The sequence below is a fragment of the Hibiscus syriacus genome, unplaced genomic scaffold (genome assembly GCF_006381635.1).
Source record: "Hibiscus syriacus cultivar Baekdansim isolate YM2019G1 unplaced genomic scaffold, ASM638163v2 tig00110410_pilon, whole genome shotgun sequence".
NCBI classification, from domain to species: Eukaryota; Viridiplantae; Streptophyta; class Magnoliopsida; order Malvales; family Malvaceae; genus Hibiscus; species Hibiscus syriacus.
The window spans coordinates 195,240-218,447 of NW_024062726.1; the positions used below are offsets into that span (position 1 = coordinate 195,240).

The 23,208-nt window shown below is 35.3% G+C and overlaps 2 protein-coding genes and 1 long non-coding RNA gene across 3 annotated transcripts; all 3 read left to right on the forward strand.

Annotated features, from left to right (window-relative positions):
- The first annotated feature begins 147 nt into the window (after window positions 1–147).
- Window positions 148–12,258, forward strand: LOC120124023 (protein MODIFIER OF SNC1 11-like). Its single transcript, XM_039142791.1, has 5 exons — window positions 148–193; window positions 1,603–1,810; window positions 2,327–2,407; window positions 11,906–12,034; window positions 12,156–12,258. Exons 1-5 carry the CDS (start codon window positions 148–150, stop codon window positions 12,238–12,240), a joined length of 549 nt encoding a protein of 182 aa, XP_038998722.1. The 3' UTR covers window positions 12,241–12,258.
- Window positions 12,259–12,309: 51 nt separating this feature from the next.
- Window positions 12,310–12,815, forward strand: LOC120124010. The gene is made up of 2 exons (XR_005516243.1): window positions 12,310–12,395; window positions 12,541–12,815. It is a non-coding gene; the product is annotated as an uncharacterized LOC120124010 (long non-coding RNA).
- A 5,857-nt stretch (window positions 12,816–18,672) lies between these two features.
- LOC120124024 (F-box protein AFR-like) lies at window positions 18,673–19,312 on the forward strand. Its single transcript, XM_039142792.1, has 2 exons — window positions 18,673–19,027; window positions 19,302–19,312. The coding sequence occupies exons 1-2, from the start codon at window positions 18,673–18,675 to the stop codon at window positions 19,310–19,312; spliced, it is 366 nt and encodes a 121-aa protein (XP_038998723.1).
- Window positions 19,313–23,208: the final 3,896 nt, after the last annotated feature.

Below are 23,208 nucleotides of genomic sequence, written 5' to 3' on the forward strand. Positions count from 1 at the left end.
CTTCTTCTCCCTCACCGGCCTCAAACCTGGGACATGTGGCTCATGCTCTCTGAACCAACAAGAGCACTAAATGTAACAATGTTTGAATCAACGTAAATAAAATACAAAACATGTTAAGACAAAGTGCATGAATTTATAACGATGATAATGACGAAGGTGGAAAAGAAAATGAAATCACATAAAGCTGTCGTTGGTTCATTCAAATTATCCTTTTTAATAATTTTTATCCAATTTCAATCTCATTAAATCTCGAAATCATATATATATTAATAAATCTAATAAATTACATAATAAAATCATGAAACTTACAAATAATCATTTTTGTTTTTCTTAAACAGTTTAATGTTGATCACCTTCAACCTCAATAATATATTTATCAAACTCAAAGGCTCTAAAGTGATAAATGAAGTAATCTGACTTCCCGCATTTGTTTTCAACATGGTTTTCAGAACCGGACCGGTTAGCGGACCGGTTAGCGAACCGGTCATGCTATCGGTTTACTGGTTCAACCGGTCGAACCGGTCCGACCGGTCGGAAGAACCGGACGACGTCATAATTATTTAAAAAATTAAATAAAAATACAAAAAATATTTAATAAAAATAATTTTTTATATCACAAGTCATATTCAAAGCAAATCATAATATATATAAGTTAAAAACCATAAAATCAAGTGAAACAAAATGATTCAAATTAACTACAACATAATATTTAAGGTAAAACATATTAAATAATAAATATAATTATATAACTATAATTAAAAAATTAAATTTGGGGCTAAAAAATCATAACAAAATGATATTGTTTGGTTTAATTTAAAAAAAACAATCTCACATGGCTAAGAAACATAGAAGAGTATCCCAAAAGTCTAAAGAGTAAAAATATGAGAACAAAACAATCTCACATGGCTAAGAGACATAGAAGAGCATCTCAACTAACTTCTATAAATAGTAGAAGTAATTTGGCATTCAAGATCATGGAGCCTTTTGGTGAGCATTGAGTGAACTATTCTTTCACTTCAATCAAGCTCGAATTTTAGGCTTCAATCGAGCTTCTAATTTTTTTTTGAGTTCAAGCTTTTTCGAGTTCAAGTTTCAATATTATATTTCGAGTTCGAGTTGAACTTGATAATTTTTAGCTCGTGAGTTTGAGTTGAGTTGAGCTTACTTTTAAAGTTTTCAAGTTCGAGTCGAGCTCAGCAATACTCGAGTTCGACTTGGCTCGTTTAACAAACGACGTCGTTTGGTTTAATTTTTTTTTAAAAATGACGGTTTTTTCCAGTTTTTTCCGATTTTCAGCCGGTCTGGTTCGAACAGTTCAACGGTTTTGACCGGTTCACTAATAGCGGTTCAATCGATGTAGATTGAACCGGACTAGACAACGATTCCTGATTGAATCGACCGATCCGGTCTGATTTTTAAAACACTGATTTTCAAAAAAATATGTTAATTCTTCCTTCCTTTGAAAACCATCAAGAAAAAGATATCACCCTCTCACGCTCTTAGGTTTCAGCAAGTATTCTTCACGCGACCCTACTTACCCTACCACTCCTATGGCATCCACCACCGAGAAACCTGGCGCATAACCTCCCACGGACAACTTAGACCCTCCTAGCAATCTCACTCATCCCGATGTTGAACTTTCTCTAAAGGGGAGCGAGGATTCGAAGACCTCCGGCACTGTTGCGGCCTTGGTTGCAAGGGAAAGTGGCGGTCCCGCCGACGATGTCCATAAGAAGATTCAACGAGCTGATCGATTCGGCGTACCCGTCCAGTTATCTGAGCAAGAAAAGCGTAATTCTAGGGCTGAGAGGTAACATCTTTATTCCCCCTCCCCCTATTTCTTTGTGTTATATTTAGGGTTTATCGGGTGTTAATGAGTTTTTTTTTGTTCTTTTCTTTTTAATTTCTGAAAAAGACTATCTTGATAAATTTCTTCAAATGCAATTTTTGTATTCTTGATAATGCTCTCGATCTATGTTATTTAGGATCTCTTAATATCTCATAATTTTCAAAATGTTTGTCTTAAATGTAGCCAATTTATCCATTATTTCTCAAGAGATGAGTTTAGCCCATCATAATCTTACTAGTTACCTTACTAAACATGTCTGCATGTTTGGATTGGAGCCTGGGAATGTTTGGCAGGATAACGTAAATATTACGTTAGATATCTACTGGTGTTTGATTAAAGAGAGATCTTATGGCTCCTTATTCTATTATACTTGAAGAGATTTCTTGATGGTTAAGGTGCAGTTGTTGATGATGAACACCATTTCTCTACTTCTCCATGTGTTTGTAACTTACTGATTGTGGGCCAATAATATTGTAGGTTTGGCACTGCACCGAGCTCAATTGGATCAGAAGCATCTAAGCAATCAGAGGAATTGAGGAGAAAGGCTAGGGCAGAGAGGTTTTTATTCCATACCACCTTTACCCAGTGATATTCTAGCTTTCAGCTGTATTTATAAGTTTGTTTTATTTTATTTTCGGAGAAAATAACCTCAGTGACCGAAAATTCCTTATAATATACGATTTTGACCAACTTTTTTTGATTTACCAAAATGACCAACAAAATCGCAATGCGATCTCCAGTATCGCAAATCAGTTTCCAGATTCGCAACGCGATTTTGACTATCGCAATGCGAATATGTAAATCGCAACGCGATTCTGACTATCGCAACGCGATAATACATAATCGCAACGCGATTCTGACTATCGCAACGTGATAATACATAATCGTAACGCGATTCTGACTGTCGCAACGCGATTCTGACTGTCGCAACGCTGAATTTCAAATCCGCAACAGGTTTTAGTTTCGCAACACAAATATTTTGGGTATATAACCACGTAGCAACAACAACTCATAACCTAAATCCCTAAATTGCAACTCATTCCATCTACATCTATCACTCTCTCCGGCGACATCCGTTCCTATATCCAACGACATCCTTCCCCATCCTGTAACAGGTTTTAGTTTCACAGCTCGTTTGTTTAGTAAATTAATTTACAATAATGAAATCATCTAATGTTGATCATGTTTGGATAGATTTGTGTTTTGGAGGGTCATGGGAGAATGTTCATGGTGTTTTACAATATATGCCTTTACCCATGAATCTTCAACTAAAACTGTCATTAAAAAAGTTAACTTATGAAACTCTAATGTTACGTGTTGCAAATAAATTGAATTTAGAGCCCTTAAGTGGATTTAGGCTATCTTATCAGAGAAAAGGTAAAGTTTATTTGTTAACCGACAATGAAGATGTTGAACGATTCATTGCTTACATTAGTGTTTCGCAAGATGATGTTACATTTTATGTTGTTGAACCTAGAAGTAGTGAAGTTGGGTCAGTAGCGGGTAGTAATCAACTAAGTTTTTCAACCCCAGTTTATGGTGCTCAAAATTTAATGGTTCCACCACAATTTCATCACCAAGCAAATTTTGTTTCACCACATTTCCAATACCAAACACAATCTCAAAACCCACAACCTTTCCCTAATCCAAATCCCAATCAACTTTCAGCACCAAATTTTGATTTTCGTATTAACCAGTTAGACGATGATGAGCCAACAGAAAAAATTGTGAGAACTAGTCTGTATTCAAAATTTGATCTTGGTCAATACCCGGACTTTGATCTTGGTCAATACTCAGATTTTGATGATGTTTCAGAAGAAGAAACAGGCTCTGCGTGTAATGATTTTGATATTGGTTAATACCCAAATTTTGATGATGAAACAGCCACTGTCGAGGAAGATATTGTTGATGATAATGAGGAGGAAGTTACGACTGTGAATGAACATGTTGAACATCCATTCTGTAATTCATATAACCCTGAAAAAGAAAAAGAAGAAGAAAAAATCCCCGAAGAAAATGCCACGGGAGTATAACTGGAATATGCCAGAATTACTTCAGATACCGGAAGAAGAGTTGGTAAAAATAGCAGTTGATTGTTACACAAAAATTATTCGTATCAAGAAAGATGATTGTTTTGATTCAAAGGAAGACTTGAAGATAGCTTTGTATACGAAATGTGTGGAAGATGGCTATCAACTAAAAGTTAACAAATCAAGTAAAGATCGTTTCGAAACAAGGTGTATGATTGACAAAAACTGTACGTGGCGTATGATTGCAAAGAGGATAAAAGATTATGAAATGTTTCAAGTTAGGACTTTTATTGATAAACATACATGTTCAAGAACCCAAGTTTTTCCTCACCATAGACATGCAAACAAAAAGGTGTTCGGTGGTTTTCTGGCTGAGTTAATGTTTTTGAATGGCATGGTATATCGGGGACATGAAATTATGACTGACATGAATACTCGGTTCAAGATTAGTATCTCATATTCTCAAGCTTGGAGAGCCAAATGTTATGCCTTGGAATTGTTGAGGGGGTCGCCAGAAGCATCGTTTGCCCAACTGCCGGCTTATTGTCACAATTTAAAGCTGAAAAATCCTGGGTCAGTAACTCATATCAAAACAGATAGAGATGGACACTTTGAGTTGCTGTTTATCGCCATTGGTGCTGCGATTAGTAAATCAATATAATTTTGTTGACTCATTTTTGTTAGTTACATGCATTTCACATTTAAATGATTATATTTCTTGTGTATATGATTTTGCAGATTCATTCATTTATTACTTGCATGCGCCCAGTTATTATAGTTGACGGAGCACATTTAAAAGGTTGATACCTTGGAGTAAACTTATTAGCAGTAGCCATGGATGCTAACAATGGGATACTGCCAATAGCTTACGGGGTTGGCAAATCTGAAACCTCTGATTCATGGACATGGTTTATGGGGCATCTTAGGGATTGCATAGGTCATATTAGCAATCTGACAATCATATCCGATTGGGCAAACTCAATTGACAACGCTGTTAGAAGGTGTTTCCCAGATTCTTTTCATGGACTTTGTGGTGTTCATTTGTATAGAAATCTAAAATCAAGGTATGCTGGTATAAAAAATCACAAATGGACATACTTGAAGGCTGTAAAAGCTTATCAGGAAGTGGATTTTAATAAGCATATAAATTGTTTAAGACGTGTTTTGCCTCAGTGTGCTCAAACACTAGAAGATGTAAGGTTTGAAAGATGGTCAAGAGTACATCAACTTGGAGCAAGATATGGTTTCATGACGTCTAATAGTGCAGAATCAATCAACGCTCTAAGTCGTCATTCCCGGAAATTACCCATTACTATGTTAATGGAGTTTTTTCGAGCCTCTATTCAACAGTGGTAATACAAGAAAAGAAACAATGCATGTATTATTTCTTTAAATTCGTAACTTATCATATATTTTACTAAGTATTATTTATTTAAATTTACAGGAACATTGGAATATCGTGTTACACCATGGACTGAAAAAAAGATAACGAAACGTGTTGTGAAGTCAACGTCATGGAGAGTTGAACCATGTTCAAACACTTTGTTTGAAGTGCTGGATAATAACTTAAATGGGCTTGTCGATCTAAATACAAAGACGTGTAGTTGTATGAAATGGCAAACATCTGGTTATCCGTGTGGCCATGTTATAAAAGTTGCTCTTCATCTAAACCAAGATGATTCAAGCGCATACGTTATGGATTGCTACACTACAAAAGTATATCGACAGACTTATGTCGAGATTATCTACCCTATTCCATATCCTTCTGAGTGGGACATACCAGATGACTTACAAACAGTTTTGCCACCAGCCATGGACAGAAGGCTACCTGGCCGACCAAAAGGTCACGATCGTATACCGTCTAAGGGTGAAGAGAAGAAGAGATCGACATATAGTCGGTGCAAGGAAAGTGGTCATACAAGGTTGACATGTGGATCACCAGTGCCATCACAATTATCTTTTCCTCTACCAAAATATAGATCCTCATCAAAATCCAAAGCTCATATGGTGTCAAGAAAAAGGCAATCAAAATCCCAATTACAACAAGCTTCACCTTTTGGGACTATTAACTTAGGTGATTTTTAAATGCAAACGTTGTATTATGTGTATTTTATGTGTAAACTTTTAACATTTTCAGTTAGACATGTATTAGTAACTTGAGTTTGAACATTGCTATGATATGTTCAGTTGTTATCACTTATTACACATTCATTTGAATATCGCAACGCGAATTTGACTATTATGTGTATTTTATGTGTAAACTTTTAACATTTTCAGTTAGGCATGTATTAGTAACTTGAGTTTGAACATTGCTATGATCTGTTCAGTTGTTATCACTTATTACACATTCATTTGAATATCGCAGCGCGAATTTGACTATCGCAACTCAAAAATTACAACGCGAATTTGACTATCGCAACGCGAATTTGACTATCGCAACTCAAATTTGACTATCGCAACGAGAAAATCGCAAAGCGTATTAGACTATCGCAATGCGAATTGACTTTCGCGTTGCGATTTTGGCTTTTACATTGCGATTTTGACTTTCACATTGCGATTTTGAGTTTAGCGTTGCGAAAGTGTACCTTCAACAGGTCTTTTGCCTTCAATATGATGCAGATTGAAATCAACAAATCAACTTTTACATTTCAATCAATTAAATAAGCACAAATAAGAATTATTTACACATCAATTAAACAAATCAACTTTTACAAATCAACTTTTACAAATCAATTAAACAAGCACAAATAAGAATTATTTACACATCAATATTAAACAAATCAACTTTTACAAATCAATTTTTACAAATCAATTAAACAAGCAAAAAATGCTAATAATTCTTATTTTTATCATCAATTAAACAAATCAGACTTTTAAGAATCAATTAAACAATAAAAAAAAGTGTACCCCAGACAGTTGTTTATGCACCCATACATCAATTTCACGCAGCTCACTTCACGATTAATCTGCAGAAACCAAACATTTGCTCAAACAACACTTTCTACACATCTAAAACCAACAAACGGCAAATTATTATTGAATTCTAGGTACTTAACAACACTTGCATTTGACTTACAAATTGTTTATGGACACTTTCATAACGCGGATGCAGGTAGGCAGCGTCTCGCATATATCGTTCTAGCCATAAAATGCCAAAACCACAAGCCTACTGCACCTCTATCTCTATCGGTGGGAGGTAGAAATTATGTACTTCCTGTCGTCAAACGCTCCAAGCACATGCATACGAGAGGACCACAATCCCCTCTGGTTTCCTGCGTTTGTTGTGGCGCGGTCTCGTCTCTGATAACTGATTGAACTTCTTTGGCTTCTTGTTTCCAGAATAAGTCCAATAATTAATCGCATCCAAGAATTTAGCCAAATGAGAGCTCCATCCCTTAATAATATCTCTCAAATCAGACAATGATATGTAATTTATCATGCTGTCATATACTATTGTCTTCAGGGATGGGAGCTGAAGCTCGACGAGAAGCCAATGAGTACGTTCCAAAACAGGGATAAACACATGCAATCATAAGTAATAATTCAAATTGTGCACTTATTTATGAACACCTTTAAAATATTTAAAAAAAATAAATACTAACCTTATCGACCTCCCACCATGCAGGATAAAGTTTAGCTTGTCCATTAGCCAACACATATGATTCCTGTCGTTGATTCTTCAAGTGAACTACGTGAAAAGACGTCGGCATAATTGTATATCGCGTATTTTTTTTATTTTTCTTCAATTTCCTTACTATTAGAAGACGTGACACCCATGCATCAATATGTTGTTTTACAAAAAAAGACATATATTAGTGAATTACATAAATTTTAAAAAAAATTAATCAAAATGAAATATAAGAAGAAATATAAGACTTAACCCCCATCGAAATAGCCTTTGTCTTCAACCCCTAATAACACACCCCCACCAAGAATGATCAATCAACAAATGCATATCATCATTGAGTTTGTATATGTCAGCGTACACCCTTGGATCCGCTCATGTAGATAAAAATCAACTGCAGTCTTAGCCCAAAAGGTATTATCCAGAATTGTTTCTGGTAGTTGTCTCATCTCCACTTCATCTGCCGGAATGGTACTGGACGGTAACTTATACGAAAGCCAACAGTCATCCATCATGTCCGGCACGTGAGGGGGTTTCTTAATAATTCGACATATTACGCCATATGAATCGGGCTCTTGAATGGTGGGAGGGACCTCTTCAACGATGACAAGGGCCTCTTAAACGGTGGGAGGGGACTCTTGAGGGATGATAGGGGCCTCTTGAACGATAGGAGAGGCCTCTTGAACGATGACAGGTGAGTCGGGCTTCTTCTTACGGAGTCTTTGCACTATTGGGGTGAACGGAGACGTAATGGCATGTGTACGCCGTCTGATGCGTGAACCCCGTCGTGCAAGAAAAACCCGACGTAAAGCATCCACCTTATCGAGCCGCTAAAAATAAATTAATACATAAATCCGTAAATAAACAGACATGATATTAAACAGTGAAAACAAAGACAAATATGTTTCAAACTTGCACGGTATTCACCCAAGTCATTATTCTATCATAGTTCACAAAATGCATCAGATAACATTCTGGAAGTAAGCACTTATAAACATTTAAAAGGACAACATATAGGTTTAGTGCATGTTCAAGGACAACATAAAGAGTAGTAGTTTATTCTTGAAACTTAAATTTGCAACACTATGAAGTTAGTATTTGTCTTTGCCTTTTGGTTGAAGTAATGCAATCCATTCAAGTTTTAATCTGAAACTTAAAATCGCAACACGAAACTTAATTTGCAACGCGAAAATGACTATCGCAACGCGGAAATGACTATCGCAACACGAATTTAACTATCGCAATGGGATAATCACAATGCGAAATAAAAATCGCAACGAGAAAATCGCAACACGAAACCAAAATCGCAACGCGAAACTAAATTCGCGTTTCGATAGTCATTTTCGCATTGCGATTTTCATGTTGCAATTTTTATTTCGCATTGCGATTATCCCGTTGCGATAGTCAAATTCGTGTTGCGATAGTCATTTTTGCGTTGCGATTTTTAAGTTTCGTGTTGCGACTATTCTTCTTCTGCAAATTGAAACTTGAATGGATTGCATTACTTTAACCAAAAGACAAAACAAAGACAAATACTAACTTCACAGGGTTATTTTAGAACTGTTTAGCAGTATTGGTAGCAACCGAATGAATTTACTAAGCAATATAAGTGAAATTACGAGTAAATCAAGTTAAATATGAAAAATCTTAAACTTACCTCGTTGCGTAGAGTATGAACCTCATTCTGTAACAATGTTACCATCTCACGTAGAGCCGCTACCTCACCACGTAAAGTAGATACCTCGTTACACCATGCACCATTGTCACCGCGTAAAGTACCGACCTCCTCACGCAAGGTATTGACCTCATCACGTAACTCCCCTAACTCATCCCGTGGAGGTGGAGGTGGAGAACAGGGAAATAAATATCGTGGCATCTTTGTCGGTCGCCTATAATGAGGTGATGGTGGAGAAGAGGCTCGATGATGTGACGGAATAGGTGATGGCTCTCGTTGTAGAGGTATATAGTATGGTCGATCTGGTGATGGCTCTGGGTGAGGTGATTCTCTCGAAGTGGAGGCTGCTCATCATCTGTGCCATCAAAAAAACGCTTACTAGCTTGCCACCAATTAGTGGCAAGCTCAGCCTCTGTGGGTGTCAGCCTCTGTAATGGAGTGTTGGCCTCCTAACAATATAAAAGCTCAAACAAAGTTAAACGTGTACTAGTAATAACTTGTTTATATATGGTAGTATTTGTGTTAACTTACATCATTTATTGTCGTATACCGTAGTAACTCTTCCCAAATCAACAGCTGTCGTTTCCTCTTCCAGGAAATAGCTCTAGGAATATCATTTGAAGTTTTTAATGCATATGTCTGCATGTCGGGAAAAGCCTCAAATATCCAAATCTACAAAATCAATAGAATACACAAATATTAGTAATTGTTAAATAATTAATTATAATTTTGGAAACATTATATAGAAATTCTTACCTTAAAGGCTCAAATAAAGCCTGACAAAGTGTATTTGGAACCATCGCCACGCAAACTTTTGCGGTCATCAAAGGCAGACGACAACTTATTCCAGGTAGCTTTCCATAGATACGAACCCCACGGAAACAGATTACATGCATTTAGGTCCTCTACCAATAATATTAGGTCCTTAGGAATAGGTTGTCTGGCCTCTCTGCCTAAAAAGTCGGCATGCAAAAGTACTAAAAGGCATACTTGGACAACATCGACGTCATCCATCCAAGTAAAACCATCTTTCTTATTCAATAATCTCGTCAAGTCGTCGACGTGTAAATTTGGCTTCTCCATTGACAGCTCAGGAAAAACCCGGGATAACCATGATGGGCGGGTAATATGACTAGTGTATCGACCTACATCATCGTGTCCGAAGCGTAGACCAGTGATTAAGCAAAACTCCTCCCGCCCAAAACACGTATGAAACCATATCTCTTTATTACCACGTTTTATACTCTCGGGTAGATCGCTAGTCATGGTCTGAAGCCACAAATGGGTCAACATAGCATCTCCACCCGGATGTTGTACTTTCAGCCATGGCCTGAAGCAAGTATCCTCAAACAATTTTCTTTGTACAGGTGAAAGCTTCGACGCAATTGTAGTGACTAGGCTTATTTTATTCCTTAAGATCAATTGAGCCGAAAAAAAGTTCTACAAAAACAATAAACATACCAAGTTAGATTAAAAACTACACTGTGAAGATATATCAAAAACAATAATAAACATAAAGAGTAGTAGTAGTTTATTCTTCAAACTTAAATTTGTAACACTGTGAATTTCATATTTGTCTTTGTTTTTTGGTTGAAGTAATGCAATTCATTCAAGTTTCAATTTGCAGAAGAATAATAGTTTCTGAAACTTAAAATCGCAACACGAAAATGAAAATCGCAACACGAAAATGAAAATCGCAACACGAAAATGACTATCGCAAAGCGAATTTGACTATCGCAACGCGAAATGAAAATCGCAACACGAAAATGACTATCGCAATGCGAATTAAACTATCGTTGCAATTTTCATTTCGCGTTGCGATCCTCGGTTTCAAATAGTCATTGTCTAAAATTGAAACTTGAATGAATTGCATTACTTCAACCAAAAGACAAAACAAAGACAAATACTAACTTTACAGGGTTAAAGACTAAACAGTTTAGCAGTATTAGCAGCAATCGAATGAATTTAATAAGCAATCGAAGTGAAATAGTTAATCTATTATTGAAATTACCAGTAAACTTATCATCAATTTCAATATGAAAAACCTAATAATAATGCAAAAATTTCAAAATAAAAATAATTAAAAAAACTAACCCTCGGTGGTTGATTTGGTTGATTTTTCATTTCTGATCGTGAATGATTGTGATGGTGGCTCTGAGAGATGGAGATAGACGGATTTCGCCGGAGATGGGGACGGATTTCGTCAGAGATGGGGACGGATGTCGCCGTAGAGAGTGAGAATAGAGATGGGACTGACTTGTGATTTAGGGTTTTAGGTTAAGAGTTGCGATTACGGGATGTATTAATATTCGTGTTTGGAATTTGAAAATAAAATACGCGTTGCGATACTAATGGCGCTTTGAAAATCGCATTGCGATTTTGTATTATTGCGTTGCGATTATGTATTATAGCGTTGCAATAGTCAGAATCGCGTTGCGATTATGCATTATCGCGTTGCGATAGTCAGAATCGCGTTGCGATTTATATATTCGCATTGCGATTTTCTAAAATCGCAACGCGAATTTGAAAAATCGTAATGCGATAGTCAAAATCGCGTTGCGAATCTGGAAACTGATTTGCGATACTGGAGATCGCATTGCGATTTAGAGATCGCATTGCGATTTTGTTGGTTATTTTGACAAATCGAAAAAAAATTGGTCAAAATCGTATATTATAAGAAATTTTCGGTCACTGAGGTTATTTTCTCTTATTTTCGTGGTTCTCAGGTTTGGGATTACTGCACCCTCTACAGCTACTGATGAGGATGCGAAGAAGAAAGCTCCTCTTGCCAGATTTGCACCATATTCCAAACCTGATTCAGTAGAAGAAGTAAAAAGAAAAGCAAGGGCAATCAGGCATGTTCCAATGCTAAAGAACTGTTTTCTACATTTTTTTAGATATATAATTGTCTTCAGAAATATTTATTTAATAGGTTTAACCTTGAAATTGAAATTTATTATTTTCTGGTATTTCCAGGTTTTCAAACCCTTCTAATTCGTTATCTCAGGAGAATGGAAAGGGCAATCTTGAGCCAGTAAGGCCTTGTTTGTTGTTTTCCTGACGAATTTCTTTGATAGGAGAATTCAAGTATTTTTAGAGGGTGCTGTCTGAGATACTGATTTCTGTATGCCCCCACCCCCTACTTTTTCAGGAGGCTCCTACTGATGGGAAGGCTGGTTGAGAAATCTAAATAGAAACTGCCCACATAGTTAGAAGGTATTTTTGGAGATAAGCGTTGCTTTAATCTTGTATATATACAACTATGCACACAAATATACTTGTTTAGATATGTTTATTCATATTATTGATTTATTTATCAATGATTTATATTTTATGTAGTTGCTTTCTTTTTTCTTGTCAGGTTTAATGTTCTAACAGCTTGTGATTCCCTCAACGGCTTCTTTACAATGCTTTCTTTTCAACCTCAGAATTCTTAGATGCAGATTTCCTTCATCCCCAGATAAATTCTAAAGCAGTGAACTTTTTCTGCGGTATGGAAGGTGTTTTTCTTTCTTCTCATTTCAGGCACAGCTATGGTTTGTATTCATTTGGTGAGGCCTAGAGGAATCAGCAAACACCTGTAGTGTTAACCTGTCTCAAATCTTACAAAGAGCATTAGAAATTCTGAAGTAGTGTCAAAATATTTCAACCTTTCCCTTTTGATAATATAATGAGAAAGTATTGAGTGGTCAGTAGTTTCCTGTTAAAAGAAGTTAATTGATTTGTTCCCTTTTAAAGGCAAAATTATGGCAGCAGTTTATACTGTTCTAAGTTGCATCGTGTGATCATGTGTGAGACAGCGGTAGTTATTCATATTAAGTCTGACATCTATGTCCCTGGCTTTATAGGACTTCTTTGTCTGTCTGGCTTGAAAGGCAGGAGGAATTTCTATTCTTGCTTTGCCTTTTGTATGTGGGGGTTTCTATGTTTTTTTGGGGGTGGGGGAATGATCCTTGGCTATAGGATAAATGGTAAATCATAGTTCATAAATGCTTTTGATCTGAACAATCATTGATAACTTCATTTTCGCTTCCCTTGGTCTGACCTTGATATGCAATAAAATATAGGGTCAACTACGTATTTAATCATTCGCGGTTCTGGTTTGATCAATTCACACCATAATATTACAAATATCTATAACTAAATTTAAACATAAACTCGAAAACTAGACTTAATTCGACTTGAATCGAATTTTATAAACTTGACTACTTAAAAAAATAAAATTTGAATCCTAAAATAGGAATCGGCCAACTCAAAAAAAAATTAAGATTAAATTCAACCTGTTTTATATTCTTAGTCCATCGAAGAAGGTAAAGAGAACATTTTTCTTGCTCATGTTGGGACTTGGAGTGCAGCATCCTGAAATCCTAAATTATAGTAATACTTTTAGTTTGATGATCAAAAAATTCTTTTAAGGATTTAAATACTAATTTTAAAGATATAAAAGGGTTCCATATTTGATTAAGATTAAATTAGAAATTGAAAAATTGTATTTGAAAGTATAAGGACGAAATTAAAAAGAATGTAAAATTATAAATTTTGCATCTTTATTATTCCAAAAGGCATTGATAATAGAAATTTATGGAATTCCTAAAGATAGGTGTCATGTTTTGATTTATATTATTAGTGAAAATATGACAAATAATAAATGGTTTAATTATAAAATATAAAATAAACTGATTATAATAGTAAGCAAAATATGGGTAAATTTACTAATGAGGTTGGTTAAAGTGATAAGTAGTTTGATATCGCTTAAGCAAAGTCTCAGGTTTAAGTTCTTATGTATGTAGAAAACCCCGGTTGGGAGACTCACCGAAACCAGGTGTGCGACCCAGGTCGATTCATATTAATCAAGGCAAAGCCTTGGAACTGAAGGATAACAAACAAAAAAAGAGAGTAAATCTGATCACTCATATATTCTTGCATTTTTGTTTCGGTCATTCAATTATTTTTTTTTAAATTATATATAGTGTTATGTTTTAATTTTACTTTTTATCATATCGTTAGAAAATTAATGAAAATTAATAAGATATGAATGTTAGCATGTTTTGAAAATCATACATCAACGACAGTTTGTTATTTTTTTCTTAGTTGGTTCAGTCTCACAAAATAAATAAAACTTTGAGAGCTAAAAATGTGATAAGGGTATATAAATTGCACGTTGGAATCTTCAGCATGTGAACTTGATGAGGTGAACGAGAAGATATAAGAAGATTGATCAGCTTTTAACGGAGCCGGATACTAATTGAAAATTTTTATATGCAGAAACGTGAAATCAAAACATAATATTTCATGCGATCTGTTCCTTAATATTCTTTACAATTTTACGTTTTATTATCTTATGAAGTTTTAAATTTATAAGAATCAAGGTTTCAACTATGAATTCTTATACAGACAGCAATGGAGTTTCTAATGGAAATCGTTGGGGGGGGGGGGAAACGATGTTCATCGTGTTTTAGACATCCGAATCCCCACCATTGATCCATTTATATTTTCCTTCAGAAACTTAACCTATGAAGTCAAAGTCGTCGGCAGCAAATCAAGGTTCCCATGTTGTGGGAAGAAGACGAACGTCAAAAGCTTGCTCAACGACATCTCAGGCGAAGCAAAGGAACGTGAAATAATGGCGATTTTCGGCCCAAGTGGATCGGGCAAATCGACACTGATCGACGCTCTCGCCAACAGGATTAATAAGCGAAGCCTGAAAGGGTGCATCACTTTGAACGGTGAAGCCCTGGAATCAGGCCTTTTGAAAGTGATATCTGCATATGTTATGCAAGACGACATGTTGTTCCCTATAGGCCTGTAAACGAACCGAACGCACACGAACGGAGGTATGTTCATGTTCGTTCATTTAATAAATAGACGAACATAAACGAACGCGAACATAAATGAACAAAATTTTTTTTTGTTCATGTTCGTTTATTAAGGAATATAATTTATTCATGTTCGTTCATTTAATACATAAACGAACATAAACGAACACGAACATAAACCAACACGAACATAAATGAACACGAACATAAACAAACATAAACGTTGGAGACCCTACCTTCCATTATTCTTTCATGAAAAATAGTCGACAATGTAAATCAACCAAATCTACAGTGATAAATAGCGTAAGAGTTGATTAGCAGTGATGAAATGTTTGAAGATATCAAATATTTCGATCGATCTTTTAAAGATATTAAATGATTCACACAACTTTAATTTAACGCTATAACATTTATCTTAGTGGTCCATGATTACATATGAACAATCATTTTCCGCTATTACACTCTTTTTCAGAAATTGCATAGAAACCTTTGTTTTGTTTTCTGGCAAATTCTATATATTTTTCTCTTTATTGATGCTCGTATACTTCCGATTGTTACCTTTATATTCTCATCTATTTCTAGAAAGAAGTATGGTGTTTTCTTGAGTTTTAGATGTGAAGATACCTGCAATAACTTTACATATCAACTATTAAGCCAAATAAAACAGAGAAAGAGATGAAAACAAACATGTAAAACTTCATATTGCACTATAATATAACTTGTTTTGAAGCTTTCAGCGATCGTCTTCACTTTCTAGTGAACACTAGGGTTTGGGAAAAAAATGGGGAAATGAATATAGGTGCGAGGTGCCTCACAGGTTAACATATTGGATTTAATCTCCAAATAAAATTGGATTAATTATGGAGTTGGTCATCAGAATATCATATTAATTAATATTTTTAAGATACTTACCAATTGGTCACCAAAATTGATTTAAGAAGATTGGGTTAAACATAAATGAATGAACATAAACGAACATAATCGAACGAACATAAACGAACATAACCGAACGAACATAACCGAACGTTCATGAACGTAAATGAACGAACGAGACCTATGTTCATGTTCGTTCATTTAATTAAACGAACAAAAAATCTTGTTCATGTTCGTTCATTTAATAAATAAACGCACATAAACGAACTTCCCGCCGCACGGTTCATGAACGGTTCGCTGAACGTTCAGTTCATTTACAGGCCTAGTTCCCTATGCTGACAGTAAAAATAATTTTGACTCAAATCGGTCGTAGACACCCGTTTTTGTCTGGTTAAAATATATTATTATTATTATTAATAGTATTATTACATTATGCAGGCTCAAACCCATCCAACCCCGCAGCCATAAATAGACCAAGCAGCTCACGAGAGCTGCTGCACCATGGACGAAAAGGAATGCATCTAGACTAAAACTCACCATAGCTGCAACAAGCGGTGCCCAGAACAACACCAAGACAGCATCCCCGTTAGCCACACGGACCAAAACAGAGGGCCAACAACACCCTGCGCCTACTGCAAAGCCAGGCAGCAACGAAACACCCCAAGCAGCTCACTAAAAGCCCCAAAATGTAAGCAATCTACAGCAAAGCACACGTTCTATCCAGAGCAAGGAAACCATACATCGACAGTCACCACCCAAAGTCAAAAACTAGATCTATCCTACTCCTCCACTACCCCAAATCACTAAACCTAAATCACTAAACCTACTCCACTAAACCTAATCCACTAAAACCCAACTAATCACAGCCATAAAAGAGAACATTGGCGGCATTCGAAGGGAGAAAATCCTGAGTTCTCACCTTTGGTTTTGTGAAATAATGAAATCCATGTTTTTTAGGTCATTTTCTGGCCGTGCATTGTTTTGTTTATTGGCCAAATACCAAGTGGTGTCTTTTAATGCTTCACGTATGGGATTTTTGTGAAGCAGATCCTCCGTAGTTGTAATTTTGTCATTTCAGTCATCAATGAAGCTTTTACTTTATTTCATTTTGGGCTCACATGTTGTCCAGGATTCTAATTTCGTCCTTAGTAAACCATCATATTTTAGTCTATTCACATGCAGGTAATATATATTATTCATTCGTTCATTTTTAATAATTTATTTGTATTAGTTGTATTGGAGTAAAATTTATGTAGTTTATATAATGTTCTGTTTTTGAGTCTTGCATATGGTTGTACATATTGCAATTTCAGTACTTGTGTTAGGTAGTATTTCTACGATTAAACTCTATTTTGTTTGATGTTTGTGATTTTAGTTTCGTTTTGGTGTATTGTTATTTTCTTGATTCGTCTTTACTTGATTTCAGTCAATTTTACAAATCGGGTAGGTTTTTACATCCCTAAATAGAAGAGTATTCCTTGTAAATTCAAATGAACGAGTTTTCCTCCCTAAAATTTTTTAAAGATCATTGAAAAACATTTAACTTTAGAAATTAGTTCATTTCATTAATAAAAATTATATTTATTCAAGGAATCACATTTAAAATAGAACACTATAAGAATACTTTAATCTTTTTAACACATAATTGACCCTTGAATGCAATTATTTTTTTACTCTAATTTAAAATACATGCTTTTTAAAATTATCATTTTAAATAAATAAAATTTTCAAAAATATTTTAATAAAAGAGTAAAATAACTTTGTTTCTTTAAAACACAATTTTTTCAAGAAAATATTTTTCGTCGACCTAAAACCAATTTCGACAATTCGATTTTGATAAGTTAGGTTTAAATTGCTTCAAATCCAAAGTGTTTCATGATGTAGGTTACTTGTATTCGAATTTAAGTTTAGTTAGGCATAACTTTCTAAAAAATAACTTTTAAAAGTGTTATATAAATGAATTGTTAAAAGTGTTGTATAAAAGTACCGTTTAAAATTTAGTTGTTTAAGATTATTGTTAAAAAATAAGTTTAAAAAGATAAAATATCCATTATAAACATTATGTTGTAAATTAAAAATATAACATTTAAATTATATTTAAACATATATATGAATCATTGTCGACACTCATTTTAATCCGACCACATTATATAATATATTATAAACGTTTCATTATTATGTAAACATATTACATTACACATATTATTATAGTAATGTTTGTTTTTGTTTTGGTTTTTGTCAGGCCCAACCCGCAACTCTACTGGCCAAACAATCATGGCCAGTACGTGTGCAACCCTAGGTAAGTTTGGTTTTTCCTTCTGCTGCCCTTCAACGCCGTACAGTTAGCATGGAAGGGATGAACCACCATCCAAACTGAGGACTCTTGGAGAGTCCTCATGGCAGCTGCAACCAATTCACGCTCCGAATCATCCGGCGTATCATGGGTTTCGTGAACCAAATAGACAAATCACGTAGCATTTCAATCCCATCAAAACACTAAAACCGAATCAAAAATAAGGGATTCCTATGCTATAAATTGCTGCATAAACAAGGCAATGGGGGTACAAAAACCTCACTGAAAAATATGGGGAAAAAGGGATTGAAAGGAAACAGGAAGCGTTGATTCCAGGGCTACTCGACGAAATCGGAGAGCTTTGTCTTCTTCATCTTCCATATCCATACCAGTTGTTGGCACGATCAGTGTGTTGCTTCTGGAACAATATCATAACAGGCCCCAGCTTCTCTGTATGATACAATGGCAAGTGATAGACCCGCGATCAAACTATTGGTTTGTATTACCTTCGATGCCTTGTCCCAAGGCTGTGTGCCCACCGGGGTTTGCTTGTACTTCGAATACACGTCAAGGCCAGCTCTACGTTTTAGGCGGTATGCGATCAGACACACAAACTTCCATAAATAAAATGATGGTTTACACCGCATCCTCAAATCAGTGGTCCATAGCGTCTCCCATGGTGACCCCACGATCTTTCTTCGCTGCTGGGAATGTCAATGGTAACATCATTGCTGTCGGTGGAAGTGGGGGCGAGTACAATGACTCAAAAACCTCCGTGGAATGCTATGATCCACATACTGACACGTGGGAGCAAGTTCCTAAAATGCACGTGGAGATGTGCAGCATTTATGGCCATTATTTTAGCTGTTTGTTACGTGAATTGAGATTAAACAAATTCATAAGTGGTTTTGAATTTTTGGTAAATCTCATAATCGGTCCCTGTAAGTTGTACCTTTTTAACATGTTGGTCACTGCAGTTTATTTTTAGTATTTTGATTTTGATTTCCAATTTTATGCATACTTTATTTTGGTCACTAATGAAATTTAATTTTTTATTTTTTTATTTTCAGTCTCTTAGTTTTATAATAATTACATTTTAATCACTAATTTTGTGCATTTGATATTTTGTTTAATTGCTAGGTGATCCTTAAACATTGTTTTCATTTTTTTTAAAGAATTTAACCTTTTGTTATTATTATTATTTTTTCCTTCATTTTATTTCGTTTTATTATTATTTATTTTATTTTATTTTATTTTTATTATTTATTATTTTTATTTTCTTATTATTTTTCCTTTTTACTCAATTTTATTTATTTTATTTATTTTTTTATATTAATATTTTTCTTTTTTTCATATTTATTTCTATTTTCTAACATTTTTTACTTTTTAGGAATGCTTTCAATCGATCAAAGGTAATTAATTCGAATCGAATTTTTAAATTTTAATTTAAATTCTAATTTTCGCAATTAAAGACAACCGACAAATTAATTGGTATCGAAAGGGCGGTTAAAGGGTGCTAATCCTTCCTTGACCGTAACCGACTCCCGAACCTGACACGTTTCTGGTAAAACGCAGATAAGGTAAGATGGTGTCCGACCCACCTAAATTCGTTTTAAAATGGTCGGTGGCGACTCCAATTCACTTTTTTCAAGTCGAAGCCCAATTCTGGGGCCCAACCGAAAGACGGTCGCGACAGCTTGGAGACTCCGTTAGGGACAGGTAAGTGAGTTAGGCCGAAATTAATTTTCGTTTGTCTTTTTATGCGAAAATGGTAAATTTTAATTTTAATTTATTCATTCGATTCCAATTACTTACCTTTGATTATTTTTCAAATAAATAGTTGTAATGACATTTTTTTTTGATGATTTCATATTTTCAAAATTTTCATCTAAGGCTCTATACCCGAGCTCCGAACCCTATTTAAGTGGGGGTAAAAGTGACGCCTTCGTGTGAATTTATTCTCCGTATGGGCCTAGCAATTAACCTTCGTGATTCATATATACCTTGTGTCTTCGTGTGAATTTATTCTCTGTATGGGCATAAGGGAATGTATCCTCCCGAGTTTAACTTGGTCCATATAAGCATGTGATGGGTTTAGGACTAAGGGTCTGGCAAGCCCAAGGGGCGCCAGCAAGGAGAACTCGGGTACCGTTTTTAGAACCTAAACCAGGAGACTATGGAGAATTAGAGCTCATCCCGAAACCTCATTATAAATCCTAGGCCGCTTTGATATTATTTCCTGCTTTATTTCATGTTCAAAGCATGTGAACTAGAAATTTATGCGGTTAGGACTTGTTCAAAATCAACTTGCGGGATAGAGATCATGTCCGGGTAGGAATAATAAGCATGTGGGGTAGATATCATGTGGAGTATGACTTTTTCATGATTGTTTTGATTATTATCTTTACCTTACTAACTCTTTTCATTTTTTCTCTTTTTTATTTTATTTCCATCATCTGCATCATTCAAAAGAGGTGTTGATCCACCAAAAAAACGTGTTCATTAACCATAAATAATTTGCATTAATGGACAAAGGGGTTGTAATACAAGAGGTGAAAGAACGCAGGGGTCCGATTATGGTCAGAAAAGACTAAGAAAGAAAAGGAGGATAATCTGCAAGGCAACTATGTGTCACATTCGATCAAGAAGACGTGGTGCCCACAATCAAGTACATCGAAAGTTAACTTTTCAAAAATGGGTTGATAAAGGTGGCAGGGGCAAGACGAGAAAAAAGTTACTAACCTCGAGATTCCGTTCAAATACAACAAGAGAAAAATGGAAAAACAATAGCTGAATTGGAAGTCATTGTCAACAAATTCAAGAAACAAGCAAATGAACTTCGGATAATCCCTTTGATTGAGGATTTCAATGGAGTTTCCGATTCAGCAAAGGATGAAAGCTAGAGATGCAGTCATTCGATACTTTTGGGAACAAGTACAAAAAACAACTCGTCACTTGCACGGTTCAGCCAGAGAATCCGGAACGGTTCGACAGGGTATTCGACCGATGACAGGCGAAGGTAAAAGACTAGTCAACCTATTTCGGGGTCTAGAGGATTTAGTCTGGATATGCCTTTAAATATGTTTATTGTCTCTTAAAAGATAAAACACTTTTGTCCCAATAAAAATTATTTATAATAATGGACACGTTTCTAGATCAATGCCTCGAACATTTTATGCATTCTTGCATTCTACATTTTTGCATCTTCATTTCATTTTTAAGCATTTTCATAAACATGAAATTTCTTCATAGAGGATTCAATGAAGTGTTTTAACCACATAACACCACATGGAAGCAAGATTGTAACAATTAAAAAAACTGAAATCAGTACAGTGGGAGCCCGATCAGCTGGTTGTATGACTAATCCTGCCAGGATGATATGAGAAAAGAGTCTACATATCCTAAGGGTTACGATGTTGAAGCTATTTGCAGTTGTCACATAGGATGCTCCAAACATTCCTCTGAGAACTATAAGGCGTTGAAGCGCAAGATCCAAAACCTGATGGATTCAGGGGTATGAACAGCCGAAGAAGGGGGCATTGCATATACCATTTGCACCTAGATGATTGTTTTGTTTGAACACGTCTTTGATCTTTTGTTTAATCTTTTAAATGATTGAATTTACGCTACTTTCTAAAGTGGAGCAATTGAACAAATTTTAATCTTTAGTTCTTCGAATATTAAATGAATTAAGGATTCTTTTAATTCTTCAAGAATTATAGATTTTTGACATATGACAAGATTAGACCTTTCTTATCCTGTCTCAAACCCCAAAATAAAATACCTTGATTCTTTACCCAAAATAACTCATGGTCATTACCAAAAGACAAAATTTTAGCATTACCCCCCATTTGAAATTCTTGAACATTGCCTTTATCTTTTCGATACACCCATACCTTTCTTTGAGTCAATAAAGTCACACCATTGTCTTTTTAGACTCAAAATTGACTTTTTATACCATTAAAACCCAAGTCATTGAGTTGTTCATTTGAACATGAGCATTCTTCTAAGACACAACTTAGGGCATCTCGCCGGGAGCCTAAACATTGAGACATGTTGGGAGCAAGAAGTAGAAAAAATAATTCATTCGAAATAATTCTATCATGCATTAATTACACTGTTTTCATGTGAATAGAATTAATCCTGGAAATCTATCCCCCTGGGGATACCTCTTCTATGAGGACTTCCATGTATGAAATGATGAACGGCTTTCTTTCTTTATCCCTTCACAACAGGAGAAAATATATATCCATTGTGTCCCCTTTTGAGCCTATAGTATTTTTCTTCTGATTCAACCCTAACCAAGGATCACCCTCCACACTAGGGGGCAAGGTGGAGAAAATCTGCTCGCATGAGTGAAGACATTGATTCAGATGAGATACCGAAAGGTGAACCAAATGCCAAGTGCGAAGATTCAATCAGAACAAAAAGGGAAAAAAGAAAAAAAGAAAATAAGCAAAAAAGGAAAAAACAAAAGAAAAAAAAAAGAACAAAAATCAAAAGGAAAAAGGGACAAAAAGCACATGCAAAGATTCTCTAAAGACAAATGGCACATCAAGCTTCAAACTATAAGATTGAGCAAGCACAATCATTCCTGAATCACTGAATCACTTCACTCGAAGATCATAGAGCATCAAGAGAGAAATACATTTTGAGTAAGACAAGATTGAAGGCATCAGAATGAATTGATCGTTGGTTCAAAACCATGTAACACTTGTTTGGGCCTATTTATCCTTTTATTTGATAACCATGAGCCCCTGGCCTACATTACGTGCCTTAAAAGTCCCTTCTAATCATACATGGATTTTTAAACAGAAGAGACTATCTTCAGATTTCATCCCGCCCATCAGGATTAATCTTTATTTGCAAAAAACAATGTAATTAGTGCATGATAAAGAAATATAACAAATGGGGGTTCAAGACGTAAATTCTGAATGACGTCTTGAAACCAAATGAGGATTCGAGTTGAAAACCTGAAATGGCGGCTCAAATATAAAAATTGGACAGCTAAGGCGATCGCACAAAATCGCACAATCCAAGTGTGACC